This window comes from Herpailurus yagouaroundi, unplaced genomic scaffold, assembly GCF_014898765.1.
Source record: "Herpailurus yagouaroundi ecotype Mexico unplaced genomic scaffold, PumYag 142, whole genome shotgun sequence".
NCBI lineage: Eukaryota > Metazoa > Chordata > Mammalia > Carnivora > Felidae > Herpailurus > Herpailurus yagouaroundi.
Genome location: NW_024412397.1, coordinates 63193106 through 63213453, shown reverse-complemented (window position 1 = coordinate 63213453; position 20348 = coordinate 63193106). Strand labels below are relative to the sequence as shown.

Below are 20348 nucleotides of genomic sequence, written 5' to 3'. Positions count from 1 at the left end.
AAAGCATATGGTCTGTGGAAGGAGAGTCACTTTTAAAGTTTTTGTTTGCCTAAACTTTTTTTTTTTTTTTTTTTTAAACCTCCTGAGTAGAATGTAAAAGGCAAAGTGATGGTTACACAGAAATGTAACAATTCTTAGGAACTGAAAGACCAGGGCAAATATTTTTAAAAAGCAGTACCACCATTTCAAAATTTTTGAGGCTGAATGTTGTCAAATAATACATGTTCAAGCATGAAGTCACCGACATTTGATGTATGAACTCTAAAACTGGAGTAGGACAGTATCAGTAACAGCAACAACTGTTTAACTTGTGAAAAATGTTTTTATAAATGTCTAAGCCAGAGAAATAAGGTAGAAGAGAAAAGAAGAAATGTGTTCCTGTCTCCAGCTCACCATCACTGCTTCCAAACTGCTGTAGATTTAAGCCATCTAGGCAGCTTCTTGCACATTCCACGGTCTTTCTACTCCATCAGTAATATCCAACTGTGATCACCCTAACCCATTACACAATTGCTCACAATCTGGAATTTTGTTGCTCCACAGACCAAGGCTATTAGCTAGGGCTCGGGGACTTAACAGTAATGGTTGAGAGGCAATTAATAATCATGTTCCTCCTGGGTAAAACCAGGTATCTGTGTCACCTTTTCTACCTCACAGCTCAAGATGACATAAGGGGAGGACTGTTCTGCCCCCTCAGCAACTCACTGCCTTCCCACAGGCACCTGCTTGTGGAGCATACCTTCTATGCGGTGTTCTGGAGCAGCTGTCCCATCTGGCTTTAATTACAATAAATGCTATCTTAAAATACATCAACCTCTCCAATGTATTTGCACAGAATATGAATTCTGCTACTCTGGAGAAAATTTCTTTAAAAGTACACTTCTGTTCTAATCTGGGCAATTAGCTAACAGAAAGAAGGACCAAAGAAGGAATTTCTTAGAGGAAAGGAAACTGTGTAATGGGGGGGGGGGGGGGGGAATCACAAAACAGACCCAGTAGCTTGAAAATAATTAGAATAAAGCAATATTCTGATTTCTGTATTACATGATATAAAAAAGACAGGTTCAATGGAAATGGAAGTTTATTTCTGGTTATACCACATTAAAATATATACCATATTTATTCAGAGTATCATAATCAATGCAAAAATAGAACTCTCTTGTCCCCTATAAAAAAGTTAAGTACAATACTGTGGGCGACATACATGATATTTTAGTCAGGTCTTCATTCAGTATTAGCTTCTCAAAACAAACAAAAATCTAGTTATCAAAACAATCTTACAAAATATATACAAAAGAATATTGCAGTGTAAAAATAAAATGAAGTTACCAAAATATAACTTATGTAGTTTACTTTGCATAAAATGTATCTAGTTAATTTTTTCAAGAGCTTCACCCATGAGTCGAATAGCAACACTCTTGCCTTCATCTGTTTGAATAACCAGCAAAGCTTCAAATCTGCCTGCCGACTTTGGTCTGAACTGCACAGGCATGTTGATATAATGCTGGGCTCTGGAAAGAGAAAGGAAAGGTCGTCGGCCTGGTGCTACAGCAGCACGTGCATCACCCACCACTGTAACCAGCTCCGTGCATGGCAGGGTGCGGTCGGATTTTGATGGAAGAACTCAGCGGAGTTATGTTTGGTTTAAATTTGGTTCTCATTTCTTTAATGGTATTATTTAACAAGAAACTGGCACAGAGAAGGGGAAAATCTAAAACCTGATTCAAATAGTATTGCATATATATTCCTGGCCATCCAAAAAAATAGGAAAAGGGAAACAAGAGGTCTGTTCTATTGCATGTGAAAGTGTTCTGTCCGCAGGCAGGTAGCCATCTGCCCAAGAAAGGGCAGAGGAACAGGGGACCCCCGACCCTCCTTCAGCAGCACGCTCAACTGGGGAGAGTATGAACCCACGCCACTCGTGCCGGTCATTAACAGGGCTGTGCAGGTTCTGCTCCACCAGCATTCGTGTGAACTTTTATTAAAAAACTGTCCTGAAAATTTATTTTTAGATTACATTTGACCATTGAACAACACGGGTTTGAACTGATGTACACACGGGACAGCAGCATTGGCAGTGAGGGAGTGGGCATGAGCCTGCTCAGACTGAGTATGGCATCTAGGTCACTGCCATCAAATGCTGCCAAGAGGCCAGAGCTTGATGTACTATCATTTTCTTGATAACACTTTCTTTTCTCTAGCTTACTTTATTGTTAAGAGTATAGTACATAATACATTTAATATACAAAAGTTATGTTAATTGACTATGTTATTGGTAACGCTTCTGGTCAACAGTGGGCTATTGTAAATTTAGTTTTGGGGGGAGTCAAAGTTATACACAGATTTTCTACCACATGGGGGTTGACACCCCTAATCCTTGCTCTGTTCAAGGGTCAGCTGTATAGAGGCAGGTAATGAGTACCCTGTGTTTAAAAGTATTATGTTGGGAGGTTTCTGTTCACAAAACCAGGTCCCAAGAGTTTAAAATACACCTTTATCCTCATGGTGAATGAAACTACATAAAGTTCATCAAAGCCTATGTGATGTCACTGACCTTTAGTCTTGTTTTGAGTGAAAATTAATAGCTTTCAGACTTCCCTCAGAGGGAAGGTAGTTCATCCCTGAGTCTCATTTCCAAACTACATGTCTTAAAGTTCAGCAATCGGAACTGATATATGCTTTTGTTTCCAACACATTTCCTGTGTACAGTGTTAGCTTTTGGGTATATAACTGCAGTGGGCTAAAAATTTAGAAAACAGTTTTAGTATTTCAAAGCCCTTTTCCTGGATATAACTGATTATGCAGAATTTTAAAAATACATGCATACGTACACACACACACACCAAATTTTTAAGTCTGGGTTATTTTCCCCTAATGCATTATACCCTAATTTACCATGTCCAAATTTAAACACAGTACCTAGTGCCCAGCACTGACAAACTACCATTTTCTCTTTCATGTTAGCATTTCAGTACCCAGAATAATGTAGTACAATTTGCCAACTTAAGAGGCTTTATAACTTATGAATTGCTAAAGTAATAAAATATCCTGAAATAAATCTGACAGATCCCATCATTAACAAATTTTAATATAGAACACAGAACTGTTCTATATTCAACTGAGAAAGTGTTTTAAAAATGTATTATGATAAACATATATCATCTGTTTTAGACTTACAGATACTCTGAATAAACTTGAATGCGATTTAGAAAGAACTATAAAATTTAACATAGTTCTAGAACACTTCAAGTAACATGGATATATTTACCATAGTACCTTGTACTATTATTAAAAACTGCTTTTAATCTCTCTACACACACACACACACACACACACACACACACACACACACACACACACACACACCTTTAAACGTTAAAGGTAACAGTAAAGTATGCTGAACCCAGGGGACAGGTCTAGCTCAAAATCCCTTACCAGGTACCAGGCAAGGGCTACTGTTACGGCACAGGCACACAAAAGCAAAGATGCTTTAAGAGAGGGATACAGCAGCTGTGAACATGCATTCAAACTGCCTCCTCCACTGCCTGCCCCCATCTACAGAACCTGAAAATTCTATAAACCATCATTTTTCTTTTCTTTCTTTTAATTTAAAAGGAATACTCTTGGCACAGCCAAGGTACCATCACAAAGTAACAAACTGCTTGGTTCCTGTGTGTGTTGGTGAAAAGTAACAACAGCTCAATGACAGCACTGTCCTGGCTGTGACTTTTGTGAGAAAGCCCTCTGGAATGAGACAGCAGGGTCTGGCAGGTCAGCATCAGGGGCCTGCCAGGATGCTGGGTGCATGCAGATGTGGGCACAGGAGAGGGGAAACATGTCACTAAAATGTCACAGCAGAGATTAAACTAGAATAAAACAATAGGTTAACAGAAGAATGCTTTTCAGGGCTAAGTGGGAACATGAATGAATTCTTTTTATGGAGATATGATAGAGATGGTCACCTAGACCCCCCAAAACGACCTTTACAAAAAAACTGATAATCAGGGTTTCCTTCTCCCTATTACCTTCCTTATAATCTATTGCTTTAAGGGGGTATATCCCCAGGGCGCCTGGGTGGCTCAGTCGGTTAAACGTCTGACTTCAGCTCAGGTCATATCTCATGGTTCGTGGGTTCAAGCCCCGCATTGGGCTCTGTGCTGACAGCTCGGAGCCTGGAGCCTGCTTTGGATTCTGTGTCTCCCTCTCTCTCTGCCCACCACCCCCACTCACGCTCTGTCTCCCCCCGTCTCAAAAATAAATAAACATAAAAAAATTTTTTTAAATAATAAAATAAAAAAGGGGGGTATATCCCTAACACCCATCCATGTTCCCCGCCTCTGCACTAGATAAAACCCCCAGAACCTCTTGGGTGAAGCTCTTCTGGCCTATTTATGTTGCGGTTCATATCCCAAAGGCCTCAGGGCACTTTCATGTGTAAAAGCAGCCCCATCATGCCTCACAACTGCCCTGGGGAGGTGCATACTTGTAGTAAGGCACTGATTACCTCATGTACCCTAGAGATGAGTAAAGTCACATTATTACTCTGGAAGGGTGGAGCTAATGGTATCATAGAGCAAAGAACCATCTAATGAACAAAAACACCACTAAAAGAAAGCTGGGAACTGCTTTTCAGATTCTCAGAATAGATTCTGTTCCACCTGCCAAAGCAAGCTAATCACTGCTCTCCCCCAGCACTTGTATTTCATGAGCCCCTGTTCAAAGTCAAAGTGTCTAATATTTGGGATAAATACAAAAGCACTCAACACTTACAAGAAGAAGCACCATTATTTCAGTTTTGTGTAAAAATTTTCAAGTGAGCTACTGTAGCAAATTTTTGCTTCTGCAAAGTTGAAAGAAGTCATTCTTATGTATAAAGAAACCAGCTTTTCTGCTTTACTTTATGTAAAATTTTAGCCTGTGGAGGAGTCAGGAGAGAAGTTTTTCTGTGACCTGGAGTGTACTTCACTTGGTCTTCTCACTCATGTATTTAGCAGCGTCCATCTACTGTAACAGTCTAGCACCACCTGTCTTAAACCAGTAGGGCAAAGGCTCACTGACTGGAGGTCCACAGGCTGCTGGGAGTCAAGGACTCAAGAGTAGAGAAGCTGGAAAATGTTGTTAGTGTTTTTTGTTTTTTAAAGTTAGGCCTTTCTGGGGTGCCTGGGTGGCTCAGTCGGTTAAGGGTCTGACTTCTGCTCAGGTCATGATCTCACAGTCTGTGGGCTTGAGCCCCGCATTGGGCTCTGTGCCGACAGCTCAGAGCCTGGAGCCTCCTTCGGATTCTGTGTCTCCCTCTCTGCCCCTCCCCTGCTTGTGTTTGGTCTGTCTCTCCCTCTCTCAAAAATAAATAAACATTAAAAAAAAAAACAACAAATAAATGAAGTTAGGTCTTTCTCCTCCATGTGGCTGTTGAAGGGGTTAATGGAAAAGCATGGACATGCAGGCATCTGTGGTGTTCCATCAAAATCTGTGGGGCTGGTCTTCACAGACCGCCCCCCCACCCCCAGTAGGCTGGCTGAAATTAGGGCATTGTCAGTACTGCTGAAGATGTCACCACCTGCTGAGCATCTCCCATAGGGCCAGGTGCTGACACCCACAGATGGCTTACGTCAGCCTCCTAAGGAGCCCAGGTTGCCAGGAGCACTGCATTTCACAAATCAGGAAACCTAGGCTTAGAGACATGAAGCCTATGATAACTTTCTAGATACATTCATTGTTTAATTTGCAGTTTGTGCCCTTAAGTCAGTCCCCTGGGAGGCAAAGGGAGTGCCAGAACCTCAAGTACAGGAATAGCAGGTTTGGAGGGAAAAGAAAGAGAAGGAGACGAGAGAAGGGCCTCCCTCGCACAGTGTCTTATCTTTTCAGGATCTAGAGATACGTGCAACTGTCCAGAGTATGGCACTGCTGGCCTTAGTACCTCAGGAAGAGGCAGTCCTAGACTAGTCCTAGGCACAGTGGTCCAAGTTTTCATGCAACATGTTTTCGGAATCATCTAATGCTAAAATGAAATACCTTATGATTAAGTAGCTTAAAGATTCAAAGATGAAGAGAAAATTATTCTTCAGTGTTAAGTCCAATAGAACCCTACTATTAAACCGGTTTGAGATATCAATCTAAATGTATATCATATGGAAAATGAAAAGTAGCAAGGATTACAAGAAAATGAGGCCTGGATTTAAGAACAATATAGGGTATTTGAAGAATGACAACTAGAAAATATCATAATAAAAGTTTCCCCAGTTAATCTGGGAAGGTTTTTGTCCCAATTATTGAGAATTTAACTCCTTGATTCTTAGCACAGTGAAAATAACATTTAAAGCAGGAATTATTCTAAAGTTAATCACAAGATGATTAAGCTTCTATGTATTTATGTGGCTGGCAAAATACCAGATAACAGGAATCATATGCTAAGTCCAAATCATTGCACAAAGTTTGGGTTGCTAGACAGTAGAGCACACTTATGGGCAGTCGTGAAATGATTTCCCTGCAGGCTCCTCAGCTCTTTTTAGTCCTGAAAACAAAGTCCTGCACTAGGATGAGAACATTTTGATTTATAATAAACTCACCTCAAAGAATATTTTGAATGTTTGACGTAGAAAGGCTCTCTGGGACTTAAAAACTTCAGCTGGAATTTAATATGAAACACTTTATGAAATTATGCAAGTTAGATATTTGAGCATACTTAAAACATTTCTTTAATTAAAGATATTTAGTAAATTTAAGTGTAGTCACAAAATTAGGTAATTGCACATGAAAACAAATTTAAAAGAATTTCAATATGAATTTATCCTAGTTCTGACTAGAGTAAATGCTATCCAGAAATATGTTGGTATAATGGTACAGAAGAAAGAGAAAATGAGAGAAAACTTTAAAAATGAAAATATGAAAACAAATGCTAAATATTTTCAATTCTTCCCATGAGTATCTTTCCAAATGCAGTATGAGTCATTTAAAAAATTAACTCATTGTTATAACTTAGGTATAATCTATAAAACAAGCTTCTAAATTATTAGGAAAATATTTATAAAATAGTTGAATATATCCACTTTCCCAAAGCCCACAGTACTATTTCCAACTTACAGAGTGCGTAATGAAAGAATTATTTCGCAAGTTGACTTTCAGCGTCCTTGATTCCCCGACCCTAGTCGGCAGAAACTGATATACATCTTCTGGGGCATAAACCCCACGGTGAGTCAAGTCAAGCTGCCTGCTTTGGAAACATGTTGAAAAGTTAACCATTTAAATTCCACAGTAAGTTAGGCTATATACATTAATCTTGAAAGGGTTGATTTGTGTTTTCTCTCACAACTCAGAAAATAGTCCTGTAACAGCAACTTCACTAGTCTGTGTGAAGAGAAAATGCCCACCAGAGCACTCAGATAAGGTGTGGGATCAGCCACAAAGTGGGACAGGACAGTACCCCTTTCTCCTCAGGGGGGCTGGGGCTCTAGCTCCCCACTCGGCTCACACTCAATGCATCCACAGGTGTTCCTTTCACCTTAGTCCATTTCAGCTGGACCACTCCCAGTGCAGTCCACGGGATGATCCCCATTTTTCAGGACAGACTACCCTGAGAGTGGAACACAAGCTCTGGCCTCTTGGCAGCATTTGATGGCAGTGACCTAGATGCCATACTCAGTCTGAGCAGGCTCATGCCCACTCCCTCACAGCCAATGCTGCTGTCCCGTGTGGCCTAGCCCTCAACATCCCTAACTGTTCTTCCTGCAGTCTCCCTAGGCAATCCCATCTCAGTGATCCATCGACCTGACCCCATGACTCCCAGATCTGAGCCTCTGGGCAACATGCCTATCACCACACAATGATATGTCACCATAAATACAGACTAAACCCGGGATCTTTCTCCTCAAACCTGCCCCTCCACTTGTTTTTCTGAGAGCCAACTTTGACCCCCTTTCTCTCTCAAGCCCCCTTACTCAACCCATCCACTGAGTCCTTCAAATTTTCTTCCTCTATACCTCTCAGATCTGTTCATTTCTCATCATTTTCCTTGACACTACTTTAATCCTGGTCTGCTTAATAATAGCTTCAGACTTGTTTTACCATATCTACCCTGGCCTCCTCCTAATCAGCCTGTACCACAGACAGAGGATTTTTCTATAAATACTGAAATCTGATCATGTCACTCAGTGGTTTCCAACAGCTTCCCAAATAAACCCCCAAATTAACATCTGACATGCAAGGCTCTGTGTGGTCTGCCTCTGCCCACCCACCCTCTGGCCTCCCCTCACATACTCTCCCTCCCTCTGGGCTCTAGGCCTATGTGCTGCCTTTGGTTCCTCGAGGGCCAACGATCCCCACAAGCCAGTCCTCACAATGTTGGGAACTTTTCCTATGCTCTTTACCTCCATCATTTCCACTCATCCTCCTCAACTTAAAGGTCCCATTTCAGGGAGGCTCTTCCCAGGTATCACACATCAAGCTCCCTGTGTCATGTTTCCCATGTTTCCCATTTATTTCCTTCCAGTCCTTTCCACAAGTTGTAATCAAGCCTGTTAGTGAGATAATTTGTTGATGTGCTGCCTCCTCCTCCAGGAAGTGAAGTCCATGGAGGCAAGGACGAGGGCAGTTCTGCTTCCACTACCTGGCACATGGTGTGTGCTCAGTAATTACGAGATGAGCAGATGAGTAAACAGCATCAAAAGAGTGTTTACCACACATACTCTTTAAAGGAGCCTAATTTCTTACAAAACACATTATTTACTCCTATTAGAAAATAAATGACCACATTTATATTAAATTTAGTAGGTATTCAACATATATTTTTCTTATAAGCATCTTCCTCCAGAACAAAGATCTAAATATTAGTTACTTAAGGATTGTAAAAAACATGTGTATTAGGTAAAATACTTAAATATTTTCATCACAGCTGTGCAAGCTACTGGTATAAAATACACATTTTAAAAAGTTTTTAAGAATCGGCTTTTGTACAATGTTTTTGGGAACATAAAATGGTATGGCCACTTCAGGAAAACAATTTGGCAGTTTGTTTTAAAGTTAAACACATACTTTTAAACAGCGTGCCTGGGTGGCTCAGTCAGTTAAGTGGCCAGCTCCTGATTTCTGCTCAGACATGTTTGAGCCCCATGTCAGGCTCTGTGCTATCAGCACAGAGCCTGCTTGGTATTCTCTCTCTCCCCCTGTCTCTCCCCTGCCCTGCTCACACTCTCTTTCTCTCTCTCAAAAATAAAAAAATAAACATTTAAAAAATTAAAAAATATAAATAAAGTTAAACACATGCTTACCATGTGATTCAGCAATTCTACTTTTCAGGTATTTTTACCCAAAAGGAATTAAAAAATATCTCCACAAAAATACACACAATAGTGTTCATAGCACCTTCCTTTGTAATGGCTCCAAATGAGAAGCTACCCAAGTGTCATCAGGAAAATGAATAAATTGTGATATGTTCACATAAAGCAATACTCAATAATGAAAAGGGACAAACTACAGACATACTCAACAACACTAATGAATCCCCCAAAATTATGTGTGGTGAAAGAAGCCAGACTCAAGGGGTGTGTATGTGTATGAAATTCAACAAAACCAACCTATGCCAAAAGATGAGAACAGAACAAATATTGGGGTGAGGGCAGGGCTGACTGCAAAGGGATGTGTAAGAGCTTTCTGGGTGGGAGAAATGCTCTGTCTTGACTGGAGTGGTAGCAATGCATGGAAACTCATAGGTAAGGTCACTGAGCATTTTACTGTATATAATTATATCTCAGTAAAGTACTGGAAAATATGTCATAAGAATGACAAAAACAACATACCCAGGTACGAGAGCAGAAGCCTCTGATACAGCTGGTCTCCGGGGTTTAACTAAATTATCTAGTTTAATGAGAGAGTTTGTGGAAATTTCTGAATTTTCAGGCTCATTTTCTGTTTTGACACTCTGTATAAAAAAAAAAAATCACAGGGTGGGGGATGAGAAATCAATACTAGGAAAATATCTGGAAATTTACCCATTTGAATTCTATTTCCTTCTTAATTTTTCAAAGAAAACTTAAGATTTTTAAATTCCCTAAATTGCAAACACTATACCTTATACTGTTCAGTTTCTTTTACATACACACACACACACACACACGCTCTTAATCAAGTCATAGATTTCATAAACCCAAACTCAGACTTCAAACATGCCAATCAATCAAGGCAAATGAGAAAATTAAGATTACAGGGCCAGACAACAGAATTAATGAAATTAGAATACCAGGAAAATAGTCTGCACTTTCAGGACAGTTTTCCATGTCAGTTTCACTTAATGTTTTTAATATATACACACAATAATTTACTTAAATTCAGTGTAACACTCACTTGTCCAGAGAGTTGAAATCTCAAGGTATGTTTCATGTGAGGCTCTTTAAGGGGGTGACACTCAACATCCCAAAACTGAGCATAATCTCCTCTATCTCTGGGCAAAAACATGATGGAGACCTACAAAACAACACATCCAGGGAAGAAGTTTAGACCCAAATCTCATGTACCTGTAATTGGTATACGGTTTTGCACTGGCTAGTTTTGCTGCTAACTGAAAAAGAATTTGAACAATTCTACTTTTGGTGGTCTTGTTACTATATACCACATCCAAAATACATTTTTCTTTAGATTTCTATGTAACATATTCCTCAAAATGTAAATGTTATTTACATTATCAAAAAATTCTAGAGCTGTCATGTACAAGACCTAAATGAGGAAGGTCATCCCAGAAACACAATCCAGTCTTTCATTACAATGCTTATGGAACCCTCTGCTGGCCGTGCAGTAAAGGCCTAATGCCCAGAACCAGTTACCCTGACCACACATTTCAAAGTTATACATATGAACTGTATGAGTACAACCTATAAAAAGCTCAGGATGAGAAAGCTGTAATATTTAAAAGTACTATCTTACAAAGTTTACCAGTGTTAAGTGCTTCCCTTATCAAAGAATGTAGTGTTAAAAATACTACTAGTTAGGTTAATCACTAATCAGTATCTTTGGATCACTAATCAGTAACTCAACATTAAAACTCTTAAGTGACCCTAATTTGGATCACTAACTATACACATCAATAGTTGTGCTTTTTGGTAGTATTTCCTTAAATGGTCCCAGAATGATGTGCCTTACGTAGGCAGGAGATGTTAGAAGATCTCCCCTAACATAAATTAAGTACCCAGACCTGGAATTCAGTTAACAAATGTGATCTGGCAGTATGGTAAGCAAAAAACAAAGACTTCATGGAGGTTTCATTTCTATGTCTGGTACTATGTGAAAGGAGAAATTCCCAAGAGACAATCTAGTCCTGCATCCTTGTTTTTCCTTTCTCAAAGCTTCATTGAGACAGAATTCATATACCATACAGTTCACCCACTTCAAGTGTGGTCAGGGGTTTTAGTATATTTTCAGAACTGGGCACCCACCACCACAATCTGATTTTAAAATATTTTCAACAATCCAGAAAGAATCCCCATACCGTCAGCAGTCATTTCCCACTCCCCTCTCTCACTCCCATGTCCAGCAAGGACATATTTACCTTCTGTCTCTACAGCTTTACCTATTTTACACATTCCACATGCACTGAATCATATACTATGTGGCCTTTGTGTCTGGACTGTTTCACTTAGCATGTTTTTTCCAGGTTCATGTGGTAGCATATTATCAGTGCTTCATTCCCTTTTATTGCCAAGTAATATTTCATTGCATGGACATACATTTTGTTTATCCACCTATCAGTTGATGGACATTTGGGTTATTTCTATCCTTTTTTTCATTTTTAATTTTTTTTTAATGTTTATTTTTGAGAGACAGAGTGTGAGCAGGGAGGGGCAGAGAGAGAGGGAGACACAGAATCCTTACCAGGCTCCAGGCTCTGAGCTGTCAGCACAGAGCCTGACGCGGAGCTCGAACTCATAGACTGTGAGAACTCAGCTTGAACTCATGACTTGAGTCGAAGTTGGATGCTTAACCGACTGAGCCACCCAGGCTCTAGCCACCCTCTATCCTTTTTGGCTGTGAATATTTGTGTATAAATTTTTGTTTGAATGCTGGTTTTCAATGTTTTGTGATATATGTCCAGAAGTGGAGTTGCTGGCTCATAGGGTAAGTCTACATTTACTTTACTGAGGAACTGTCAAACTATTTTTCATTGCAGCTGTACCATTTTCCATTCCCACCAGCAATGTACGAAGGTCTTAATTTCTCTGTATCTTTGCCAACACTTATTACTGTCTGGTTTTTGAAATCAGTCATCCTGGGGCATGAAGTGATATCTCATTGTGGTTTTGTTTTTGCATTTCCCTGATGAATAGTAATTCTAAATATTTTTTCATGTATTTACTGGCCACTTTCATATCTGTTTTTGGAGAAATGTCTATTCAGTTCTTGTACTCATTTTTTGTAAAGAAAAAATTTTTTAATGTTTTTATTTATTTTTGAGACAGAGAGAGACAGAGCATGAGCAGGGAAGGGGCAGAGAGAGAGGGAGACACAGAATCGGAAGCAGGCTCCAGGCTCTGAGCCATCAGCACAGAGCCCGATGCGGGGCTTGAACTCACAGACTGTGATCATGATCTGAGCCAAAGTCGGACACTCAACCGACTGAGCCACCCAGGTGCCCCTCTTGTACTCATTTTTTAAACAGGTAATTTGTCTTTGTATTATCTAGTTGTATACATTTTGGATACAAGCCCTTCGTTAACATAGGACTTCTAAATATTTTTCTCCCATAATCTGGGATGACTTCTCGCTTTTTAAAAAATTTTTTCAAACGTTTATTTATTGTTGAGAGACAGAAAGACACAGAGTGTGAGCAGGGGAGGGGTAGAGAGAGGGGGAGACACAGAATCTGAAGCAGGCTCCAGGCTCTGAGCTGTCAGCACAGAGTCTGACGCGGGGCTTGAACTCACAAACTGTGAGATCAAGAACTGAGCCGAAGTCGGTTGCCCAACCAACTGAGCCACCCAGGCGCCCTGCCTTTTCACTTTCTTAATGGTATCCTTTGATGTACTCAAGTTTTACATTTTGATAATTCATCTATTTTTTCTTTTATCACTTGTGCTTTATTGGTGTCACATCTAAAAAACCAAGGCTTAACTCAAGGTCATGGATATTTACTATGTTATCTTCCAAGAATTTTATAGTTTTAGCTCTTAACATTTAGGTCTATGGTGTACTTCAAGTTACTTTCTGGATACAGTGTGAAGTAAGGGTCAAACTTAATTTGCATGTGGGTATCTGTTGTCTGGGCACCATTTGTTGAAAATACTCTTTCCCTATTGAATTGTCTCAGTACCCTTATTGAAAAAAATCAACTGACTATAAATATTAGGGTATATTTGGGGACTCTCAAGTCTATTCCACATATTCTAAATGTCTACCCTTATGTCAACAATACAGTTTTGATTACTGTAGGTTTTGGAAGTAGAAAGTGTGAATCCTCCAACTTTGTTAAAAAAAAAAAAAGATTGTTTTGGTTATGCTGGTTCCCTTGCATGTCTGTATGAATTTTAGGATCAGCATGTCAATTTCTTTAAAAAACAAACAAAAAAACCAAACACCAACTGGGATTTTCAATTTGGATTATAATGACTCTATAGATCAATTTAGGAAGTACTGCAATTTTAGTAATGTTAGATCTTCTGATCCATGAACATGGGATGCCTTTCCTGCTGGCTTTTTTTTTTTCTTTCCAACCCTCCTCCCACCTTTTGTTGAACAATGTGTCTGTACCCTATTATGCTGCTTTGCCTCTATCGTGGGCTGGGAAGTAAAATAAACTATGCTTGTAGAATAGCAGATCCTTCCCAAAAAGCCAGGCTCTAGAAGCCTGTTATACAGACCTACTAAAGTACACAGTTTGTGATGATCATTGCTCAAAGATTCTTTTATAGTCAGTAATGAGTTTACAACTGTAGCATAGAACTGATTACAAGTCTAAATCCCTGAATAAATGGACCAATGTCATATAAATGGTACAGTTTAACTGAGTTTCAGCTGTTGGCATGAAAAAATGTATTACTGAGGCCAAGTGAATGACTAGCGTCACTAAGATATCTGAAGAAACTATGTCAGGTCTACAAACAAATTAGAGCTTAAGAGGGTCATGAGGGCACCTGGGTGGGTCAGTTGGTTGAGCGTCTGACTTCAGCTCAGGTCATGATCTTGCAGTTCATGGTTTCAAGCCCCACGTCAGGCTCTGTGCTGACAGCTCAGAGTCTGAAGCTTGCTTTGGATTCTGGTCTCCTTCTCTCTCTGTTCCTCCCCTGCTCGCACTCTCTCTCTCTCTAAAAAATAAATAAAGTTTAGAAAAAAAAAAAAGAACTTAAGAGGGTCATGATACTATGGGGTGCCTGGGTGGCTCAGTCAGTTGAGCGTCTGACTCTTGATTATGGCTCAGGTCATGCTTTCATGGTTTGTGGGATTGAGCCCCATGTGTGTTGACAGCACAGAGCCTGCTTGGGATTCTCTCTCTCCCATTCTCTCTGCCCCTCACCTGCTTGTGCTCTCTCTAAAAAATAAATACACAAACATTAAAAAAATAAAAAGAGGGTCTTGGTACTAAAACGATCCATCACCATTTACCCATGAAGATATATTGTTGACTATGATATGAACACTAACTTGTTTTTAAGTAGTGGTAGATGTTTCTCATAGGGCTAGTGGACAAAACTATTGCCTAGATTAGAGCTACTTGAAGTGTGTTCTAAGTACTGGCAGCCTGCAGGCACATGAAGTGCTTATACCAAAACGTAAATCAATCCTACCACTAAGTATGGCATTTTGTTTAGCTATGTAGAAAGCAAGACCTCTGCTGCAGGAAGCACTCGACTGACTTGTACTGAGACAGACCTCTTCTCCTATGGCAACCTGGCTGTTAGCAGCACTAGTCTAGATGAAGCAACTACTCTGGGTGGAAATAAAAGCACTCCTGGTCAAACAACACCAGTTTCTTACCAAAAGCTGTAAAAAAAAAAAAAAAAAAAAAAAAAAAATGTCAACACTCACCTTTTGAATTCCATGGCTTTCCAGTATACCAGAAATAGGAGAACATCTGAATGCTGCATAGGTAGCTCTAAAGACATCTCCACTGTCATTGACTCCCTACAATCATTTAAGCAATCAAATGAAAAAATATAAAAGTCAGTTCATCAATTCAGAGTGAGACTGTTATCTTTATGGTTACCAAGGACACACAAACCGGTTTTGTAGGGCACAGGAGAGCTCAAAGCCTGCCTAGAAGCAGGAATGCTACTAAACTCAGCTCACACAAGACCTCATGCTGCCTCTCCTCCCTCCATCAGCAACCATTCCTTCCTGGCTACAGTCATCTTTAGGATGACGCTCATAATATCAAAGGATTTGCCTTCTCCTCGAAAACCCTGAAGACCCTGTTGAATGTGCATTTTAATAACCTATGCAAAACTAGTTGTTTATTTCTTTTCAGTAGGTCCAGCACTATCTTTTGCACGTATGTTGTGGGTATTGTGGCTCAAAACTGCTTCTGTCACACAAAACACATGGCAAAAAGGCCAGTGTTGTAAACAACACACATGACAATATGCTTAATTCAGACAGAACCTACTGGCAGAGACTATTTGCAGTATACAGTAGCTAGCACACACTGACACAGAACATTCACTTCTGTCTCCTGCACTAGCTCCTACCCGCTGAAAACACAAAACAGCACTCAGAACAAGGGAGAGAAAAATGAATGCACATGTGCACGTGCATACACACAATGTTCCATAACAACGCTTTTATATATTTTTCAAAATAGTTATTTCAGATAAAAATCAGGACTGTAGAAGGTAGTTCATTAAATGAGCAAGCCCAGATTTTCACATCCATTCTGTAATTTGACTCTCAAAACCACCTTGTGAAAAAGATGGGGCATATATTAGCCACATCTATAGAGAAAATCAAGTAAGTGAATTAGTGGAACTAAAAAAGACAGTAATCTCAACCTATGCTCATAACTCAGTTTTAAAACACCCTGCATAAAGTTTAAACATTAAAATGAATATATTTAAGGCCATTACTACTGACCTTGACATAAGGTGGAGCTAAAGATGACAGATGCCACTTCACTTCTGTGTTACCATGATTCTCAAGTTCCAGAACATTTTCTACAAGGAACACACATATCACAACTCAATTCTTGCAGAGTAAGTAAACAAGCAGATTACTGTGACAATGTGTAACAATGACTAATTACCTCATCATAGGGGGAAAAATACAATCATTAGATCCCCAGAGGAACCCAACAGGAATTTATAGTATTTTCTAACAAAATCAAGATTTACAAGTACCTTATTTTTTTTTAATGTTTATTTATTTTTGAGAGAGACAGAGTGTGAGCAGGGGAGGGGCAGAGAGAGAAGGAGACACAGAATCCGAAGCAGGCCCCAGACTCAGCTGTTAGCACAGAGCCTGACGCAAGGCTCAAACCCATGAGCTGTGAGATCATGACCTGAGCCGAAGCCAGATGCTTCACCAACTGAGCCACCCAGGTGCCCCATCTTGTTTTGGTTTTTAATCAAAGTATAATGAAGGGCTTAAGCAAGAGAGCAATAAGATGATTTACATGTGTAAAGAATTACTGGCTGCTGTGGGAAAGAGAGACCACTAGGGAGTCAGAGTAGATGAGGAGTCCTGGTAAGGCGCCACAGCAGCAGTTGAGAGAGGATGCACGGGGTGGTCTGTATCAGGCCTGAGTCACAGCAGTGGGAGGAAAAGCAGTGGGCAGACAGGGGATCCATTCTGAAGACAGACTGCAAAGGACTTGCTAGTGGACTGGATGAGGAGAAGAGAGAGAGAGGAAAAGCAATCAACTTCCAGGGAATTGGCTTAATGGGCAGACAGTGGTGCCACTCACTGACACAGGTTAAGGCTGGAGAAGCTGGTTTCATGGGTAAATTAAGAGTTCTGTTTGTGAGATGCCCACCCATAGAAGCTGAGCAGGGTGAAGGGAGAGCAGAGAGAAAGAAGGGGACATAGGCAGGCCCAGGAAGAAGAGCCCTCAGTGGAACCTGAGAAGGAGCAAGTGAGGCAGGGAAAACCAGGAGAGGCATAAGAAGTATGTAGTCCAAGAAGGAAGGAGTGGTCGCCAGTGTCGAGAGGTCAAATTAACAAAGACCCATAAGCTTTGCACAGTGGCAGTATCATAGCCAATGAAGTTTATCAGAAGTGCAATTACTGCTAATTGAAAAAAAAGACCCATAGAAGAGATGCTCTCTTTTCAGTGACCTCTATAGCAGTGGGGTCAGGGCAAGATGGCAGCACCAGCTCTGCCACAGACTAAGAAAAGGAAGGCAGAGAGCACAATCCCACCATGAGGGAGGGATGCCGAGGAAGCAGGGAGAGCAGCAAGGAGACGAGGCCAAGGAAGGTATTCCTTAAACATGTGACGGCAGGGTGCCCTGTGTGCCAACAGAAAGGCATCAACAAAGGGAGAAACTGATGACACAGGAGAAAGAAGAGGTGGAGTAAGGCCTTGAGAAGAGCCTAGCTTCCAATCAGAAGAGTTTATCTGGGATGGAAGCAGAAGTCTTGCATTTAGTCTAATGGCTTTTATATTGGCAGTGAAGAGTGAGGCAAAGTCAAGAGCTAGGAAGAGTGAGAGCAGGAGCAGCAGATGGATGCTGAGAAGAGATGAAACTGTCAAACGATGGCCAGAAATGGGAAAAGACACACACCAAGGAGGGCTGGTAGGAAAGCCTGGTACTGAGGAGCATCTGAGAGCTGAGACCATGAATCCGTGGACACAGCCCCAGGTTTCTCCAGAAGTGCTGCCTAGTAGAGACATAGGGCTGGGAAAAGTCTGGCTCTAACAAGGGTTGGGATCTTGCCAGACAGGAATGCAGAAGGAGGGACACACGGCAGTTACAAACATTCCTAAGGCAGTAACTGCAGTGACAGACCACAGAATTCAAGCAGAAGCGGACAAGGCTGGGGTGGTGGAGAGTGAGAAGGTAGCAGGGGCAGTGGCCTGAACATCTGAATGAAGCCACAGAGCTGCTGGAACTCCCAGAGGACACAAGTGGGGAAGACGGGCGAAGCAATGGGTGATGGTCGGAGGGGGACAGTCTTGATGGACAGTAGAATCTGAGCATGAGTAGGAGACAAAGCCAGTGAGAGAGGCAAGGAGTGGAGGGTCATGTGACAGAAGGTCCAAACCCTTTCCAACAGGTCCCACATGTAATCCCATTCACTGAGACTGAGCCATCATGGGCAGGGGAGAGGGGAGAGCAAAAGCAGTGTTCTCAGGACATTTGAAGAATATTAGCAGTACGAAGTGTCCACTAGGTGACAAACATTGTGCCAAGTGCTTTACATATATTATTTCATTTACTCCTCAAAGCCCTCTGTGAGAGGAGTCAATTATGATGGTCATTTTACATATGGGGAAACTGAGTCTATTAAACCTCTGTAGCACCTCAAAGTCACATTAGTGAGTGACAGAACCAGGTTTTACCCACTTTCCTCTCTTCTTCAGCTGCTTATTAGCAGTCTAGTAAAAGACCTAGTGAGAACTGAGAAGGGATGGTTCTGACCAGGTAGAATCTGAGACTCCCAGAATATAAATAGTTCTTAAACACCTAGATTTAACATTTTAGGATTTTAAAGCTCCCCCAAATCCTGCCCATCATTGAAATGACTACCAGTGACCACCTCTCTCCTGAAATAGAGGACAATTTTATCCCTGTCATTATAATATGGCTCACTAAGAACAGTGTTAGACTCAACAGATCAGTGACCATTTGAATTACATAACTTGTGAACCACACCTGAAGTTTCACCAGGTTCTGTTGCAGGAAAAGTAACAGTCTTGTTTCTTATCTCAACTTTTGTGGAAGGTGGTTTTGTCATTGGTTTTACCAGATGACAAACTGAAGGCTCAGTTCCTGGGGAAAGGATTCCAAATGGGCTGGAAGCCAAACGAGTGAGGAGTTCTTTTTGGGTCAAGTCTTCTTGAATTTGAACTTTCACAATTTTCTGAAATGAGCCAAGTAAAGGAGATAAGACACAAATAGAGCTATCATTTTAAAGAAGCAATTCCTATTTTTAAATCACGGTGGAGAAAAGTAATGCCAAACAAATGGAAAACACTGATGGATGAGAAAGTTTATTCAGATCTCGAAGTGAATCTTTGACTCCTCCCTCTCTTCCCCAACTCCCTTCTTTTTCAAAGTAGATTTTGCAAATTACTAATGGTTTCTAGGCCCCACTCTCCATTCCTGCCCCCACTCAGGAGAACTGTTCAGATTGCTAATGGAAAAACTATGTGCTAAGTGCTCTGTCTGAATAAGTCTAGTTCAGCTGAAAGAATAGCCCCCTTCATTTCATTTCTGAGATGTTAGAGCTAATAAGCCTCCTGACACTTAAGCTGCAAAACAGGAAAATTTTGCTTAAAAAACACTAAAAGTACCTTCTGTCCATTGTCACAGTGTATATAAATCAAACCACTCCATGGGAACATTGACTGTTTTGTGGATAAGGAGGAATTAGGACTCACAAGAATTTGTAGCTTACTCCTAAAAAGAAAGAATTTAATAATGAAAAGCAAGAACATCCTATACTTTAATAGCAATAACCACAGAGTTATCAATACTGTTCCATCAATGACCAACTCTTTCCGTGTTGCTCAAGAAGGAGCTGAGAAGAGGTGAGATCCCATCCACATGTGATTTTATATCAGCCCCACCTCCGTGGCTCACAAAAAGTTGAGTGACATAAACCTATGAACCGAAGGGGAAAACTCATGTGAAAAGAGACCGGGCCATAGAAATACCATTTAAAAAGCAATTCAAAATTAAAACTTCTGGAGCAAAAGACTAAAATACAGAAGCTCTGAGGCACTTTATCATAAAACTTATCATAATAAAGAATGATATAGTCACAGTATAAAGGGAATTAAATAACTGGGAAAGAAACTGGAAGAAAAAGGGGGGATGGGAAATAAATGAAATACTGTTTTTTAATTTTTTAAAAATGTTTTATTTATTTTTAAGAAAGAGAGAGAGACAGAACATGAGTGCAGGCAGGGGGCAGAGAGAGAGGGAGACACAGAATCCTTAGCAGGCTCCAGGCTCTGAGCTGTCAGCACAGGGCCTGATGCGGGGCTTGAACCCAGGAACCGTGAGATCATGACCTGAGCCGAAGTCGGACGCTTAACTGACTGAGCCACCTAGGTGCCCCAACAATATTGCTATTTACCCAGTTGCTAAAATTTTGTGCTCACTGTTCTCTTCAAGAGCTATGGAATGTCAAAGAAGGCTTTTAAATGTGGACAATGTAATCAGATTTGTGACTTAGAAGAAACGACCAGTTACAAAGGATACGTTGGCATA

At 40.6% G+C, this 20348-nt stretch overlaps 1 protein-coding gene across 3 annotated transcripts in view; it reads right to left on the bottom strand.

Moving 5' to 3' along the window:
* Positions 1 to 1063: 1063 nt before the first annotated feature.
* The window catches only part of CEP192 (centrosomal protein 192), a 132974-nt gene continuing 113689 nt past the window's right edge, over positions 1064 to 20348 (bottom strand). For 2 of the 3 annotated variants that reach the window (XM_040479475.1, XM_040479476.1), the window contains exons 38-46: positions 19427 to 19532; positions 18786 to 18993; positions 16045 to 16124; positions 15004 to 15099; positions 10336 to 10455; positions 9792 to 9913; positions 7081 to 7210; positions 6567 to 6625; positions 1064 to 1511 (exon numbers count right to left, since the gene is read on the bottom strand). In XM_040479475.1, coding sequence (XP_040335409.1) covers positions 1370 to 1511; positions 6567 to 6625; positions 7081 to 7210; positions 9792 to 9913; positions 10336 to 10455; positions 15004 to 15099; positions 16045 to 16124; positions 18786 to 18993; positions 19427 to 19532 — 1063 coding nt within the window. In that variant the 3' untranslated portion in view covers positions 1064 to 1369. The remainder of the gene's footprint in view (positions 1512 to 6566; positions 6626 to 7080; positions 7211 to 9791; positions 9914 to 10335; positions 10456 to 15003; positions 15100 to 16044; positions 16125 to 18785; positions 18994 to 19426; positions 19533 to 20348) is intronic. The other variant, XM_040479477.1, reaches the window with a different exon arrangement.